Source organism: Rutidosis leptorrhynchoides, chromosome 1, assembly GCF_046630445.1.
Source record: "Rutidosis leptorrhynchoides isolate AG116_Rl617_1_P2 chromosome 1, CSIRO_AGI_Rlap_v1, whole genome shotgun sequence".
Lineage (NCBI taxonomy): Eukaryota > Viridiplantae > Streptophyta > Magnoliopsida > Asterales > Asteraceae > Rutidosis > Rutidosis leptorrhynchoides.
The window spans coordinates 61,062,515-61,066,545 of NC_092333.1; the positions used below are offsets into that span (position 1 = coordinate 61,062,515).

General features: G+C 34.4%; 1 protein-coding gene across 1 annotated transcript; it reads left to right on the plus strand.

Moving 5' to 3' along the window:
• The first annotated feature begins 1,684 nt into the window (after positions 1-1,684).
• On the plus strand, positions 1,685-2,256 carry LOC139860465 (monothiol glutaredoxin-S4-like). Its single transcript, XM_071849221.1, has one exon. The coding sequence runs from the start codon at positions 1,758-1,760 to the stop codon at positions 2,061-2,063; it is 306 nt and encodes a 101-aa protein (XP_071705322.1). The 5' UTR covers positions 1,685-1,757; the 3' UTR covers positions 2,064-2,256.
• Positions 2,257-4,031: the final 1,775 nt, after the last annotated feature.

The following is a 4,031-nucleotide window of genomic DNA, read 5'->3' on the forward strand; positions in this document are numbered from 1 at the left end:
CAAGCAATCAAAAGCTTTCTCGAAGTCCACTTTGAAGATGAGGCTTTTCGCACCTTTTTGCTTGATGTAGTCAAGCGTTTCATTAGCAATTAATGCACCATCAATTATGTTCCTACCCTTTCTGAAGGCGCTTTGCTCGAATCCCACCAATTTCGGTATGACTTTCTTAATTCGGTTTGAAAGTAATTTAGCAACTATTTTGTAATAGCTACCAATTAGACTAATCGGCCGGTAATCGTTCAAACAAGACGGGTCTGATTTTTTCGGCACCAAGGTAATAAATGAAGCATTACATCCCGCCGATATCTCACCATTTAGCCAGAAAGCTTGTATCGCAGCTACAAGATCAACTTTAATCGTGTTCCAATATTTTTTGAAAAAGCGAAAATTAAACCCATCAGGGCTCGGTGCTTTGTTATTCGCGCAATTTTTTACCGCACCCCAGATTTCCTCCTCAGAAAACGGTTCCTCCAGCCTGGCACATTCAGTTGGTGTTAAACAATTCTCGGATGCGCCAAATCTTACTGCCCAATTGACTTTCAGCCTGTTTCTGTCATTTGCACTGAATCTGCTTTTGAAGTGTTCTACCGTAGCAGCCTTGATCTCACAGGGGATTTCGTTCCAGACTCCATTTATGTTCAGCCCACGGATGTTACATTCGTTCAAAAATTACATTGATTGTTCCTAACTTACCTAAAAGGATATGTTTATAATACCTCCTAAAGTCCTAATGTAAACCAGATTGACTATAGTTGTAGTTTTCAAAAGATAAATACAATTGATGAAATCTCATGTAATTTACAGGTATAGTTAACTCTTAATTGGACAATTTTTCTTAATAATCAAGAATACATAGGTATAACCTATAGAACAGATCCTGTTCAAGTAAGGTCGTCTTAATTGGACAATTTTGCCCCCTTGAAAAAATATTTTTTATTTAAATTAAATTTAGTTTGTATATGATAAAACTAAATGATTTAGCGATGAATAGTCATAGTTTCAATGATTCAAATTCTCTTAATAAATTTGGTTCTGAATAAAAATAATTTGTTTGATAATCATATTTAATGAACAATATGAATGGACTAAAATCAATTAACTTATGTTAAGTGTTTCGGATATAATTTGAAGATGAAATTACAAAAAAAATTATGTGCTTAATAATTAGGAGAGCGTTTCAACTCTGATTGATTTAACACTAAATGTTAAACCCATTAAGCATCATATATCATTCAAAGGTCATAAATAAATATGCTAAATACTAAAAAGTTGAACATTCAACGCTTAATTATCCAATGAAAAGTAAACAAACACACCCTTAATTTCAAAAATTGTCCTAGCAAGAATTTTTTGCTCGACCCATTATTATGGAATAAAATAACATTATATGGGTTCGCTTCTTGAATAGACCATTAGAATTTTAAAGCAAATTGAAAAACATAAAACATACTTTAAGAACAGAATATAAAGCTGAACTCATAAACACTTGGACACATATCTATTTATATATGCTTCCGTATAAGTTAGATTCGCTATCGGCCAACTTTTTCATACATATTAATTACGGTTATCTTTTTCCGCGAAGCCCATCTATGGAATCTAATAGTACTAACTGTCACCAATCTAATACATTCTCTAATTTCCACATACATCCTCACACCCAATATATATATCTAAACATGCTCACACATATTTCACACAACCTAAACTCATATTATTTCACTAACACTTTTAACTAAGATATCAATTAATTACAAATGGATAGAGTGAATAAAATGGTTTGTGAAAGGCCAGTAGTAGTTTTCAGCAAGAGTTCTTGCATTTTGTCACACACAATAAAGTCTTTGTTTAATGATTTTGGTGTGAACCCAACGGTGTACGAGCTTGATGAGATATCAAGAGGCCGCGAAATTGAACAAGCTTTGTCTGGGCTTGGGTGCAGTACAGTCCCAGTTGTGTTCATTGGTGGTGAACTGGTTGGTGGAACTAATGAAATTATGAGTCTTCAGCTCAAAAGAGCTTTGAAGCCAATGCTTATCAGGGCTGGAGCTTTATGGGTTTGATTTTTGTTTATAAGTGCTACTATACAATAATGTACCATCATGTACCCAATAAAGCACATTATAAGTGCATATATATAGTTTAACTACTAGATTTAGGTTTCAATTTCATGTCCACCCTTCTATGTATCCTAAAGGTTTGTGACAAATTAATAAGCAGTAAGCCAATAAAGACATATTGCAACTTTAAAAACTAGATATCATGGTGTTTTGTAGAATCGATTTTAGCCCAACAACATGTCTCACATTTAAAAACCAATTGATGAAAAAGGTAGGTTCTCAAATGCTTAGACGCACACATTAGTTTCTTCTAATTTCAATTTCTGATATGAGACTTACGTTTGGACCCATTAATCGATTATCTCCAACAATCACCTCATTAATCGGTTTACTCATACTATTGATCTTGTGAATAACTTGTTGTCACTTTCTTGCTGACTTGCTTGCTGTTGATCTTGCTTACTGCCTATCTTATCGATCACGAATGTGAACAGTCTTGATTTTGATCACTCATGGTGATCACCTTGCTCTTGCAACTTGTTATTGCTTGCTTCTTCTTTTGACTATAATGAGCCCTACCATCTTGCATTCGGCTATGATTACCATTTGTAAGTAAGATTGTTTTTAGCCTAATAAGATGTCGTAAATATAAGTTGAGATTTTCATATTAGTCTAAAATCAATTGATGATAAAGATAGATTCGTATAAATCAGGATTAGGAAACGTTCATGATTATGTGACTTTTGATTCTAAGTTTGCACTATAAAATTGAAATCTGATTTCGGAAAAGTTCATGAGTTTTTTTATAAATAATTAATTTATATTATTTTTCATAAATATTACAATAATTAATATTTATTTATGTTAAAATAAAATAAAGTAAAATTTTAGGTTAAGTCAATTACATTTTATTTATGTTATATATATATATATATATATATATATATATATATATATATATATATATATGTAACAACCCAAACCAAACCACGACAATTCCCGTTAAATTTCACAACATAAAAAATTTTTTCTGGTGCAGTTCATTTGCGCGGCGCGCCAGGTGGGTGCGCGGCGCGCCAAACCACCTGGACAGCCCGCTGTCCCCGGAAGTCAATTTAACGAAAATGTTTGACTAGTTCCCGACATTTTTAGCCAAAACGCTTTTAACCATAAATTCATATATATAAAACTAGCACGTTTAATTAATAAAATTGAGTTTACGAAGTGGGTCCCACATTGACCCATTTTGCCACCTTAAGTACCGAAATACAACATTTGACCAAAAGACTTTTAATACAAACAAAGCCGAGCATGGCGATTGGGGATACACTACCCAATCCTAAACGATCCAAAAGCAAGTCACTAAAGCAACTATGCAAGTCTTCTAGTCCTCGCGCTTACCCGAGCCACCGTCCGCATCGTATCTATAAAAAGAGTCAACAACGAGAGGGTAAGCTAACGCTTAGTGAATGATAATATACTACATACATATATATGTATAAAATGAATACGCCACACAAAACAAATACCGCATACCGAAGCATCCAAGTATAAAGCGTCTACACTAAGCATACCGTACGATCTAAGCAACGAGCTAAAGATACAACACAAAAGATAGTCCATCAACGACAAAGTAAACATCGCCAAATAGCTACACCCGGAGGGTTAGCTACAACACAACAACACATTAATATATATATAACAATATAAACGAACAAGGTTAACCCCTTAACCTCAAACACACGAACATTGGCCGAACAACCCGAGCCTTGTGAATTCGCACAACCCGAAATTCACTTCTCAACCATAAGATGACCGAACAACCCGAGTCATCATGAATCCGCACTACCCGAGATTCATTACCTCCAATAAGGTGACCGAACAACCCGAGTCACCATGAATCCGCACTACCCGAGATTCATTTCACAATACTAAAACCCACGGTCACGGGATTATAAAATCCACCACACA

Coding starts and splice junctions, on each gene's coding strand:
- LOC139860465 (XM_071849221.1), top strand. CDS start 1,758: ATGGATAGAGTGAATAAAATGGTTTGTGAAAGGCCAGTAGTAGTTTTC.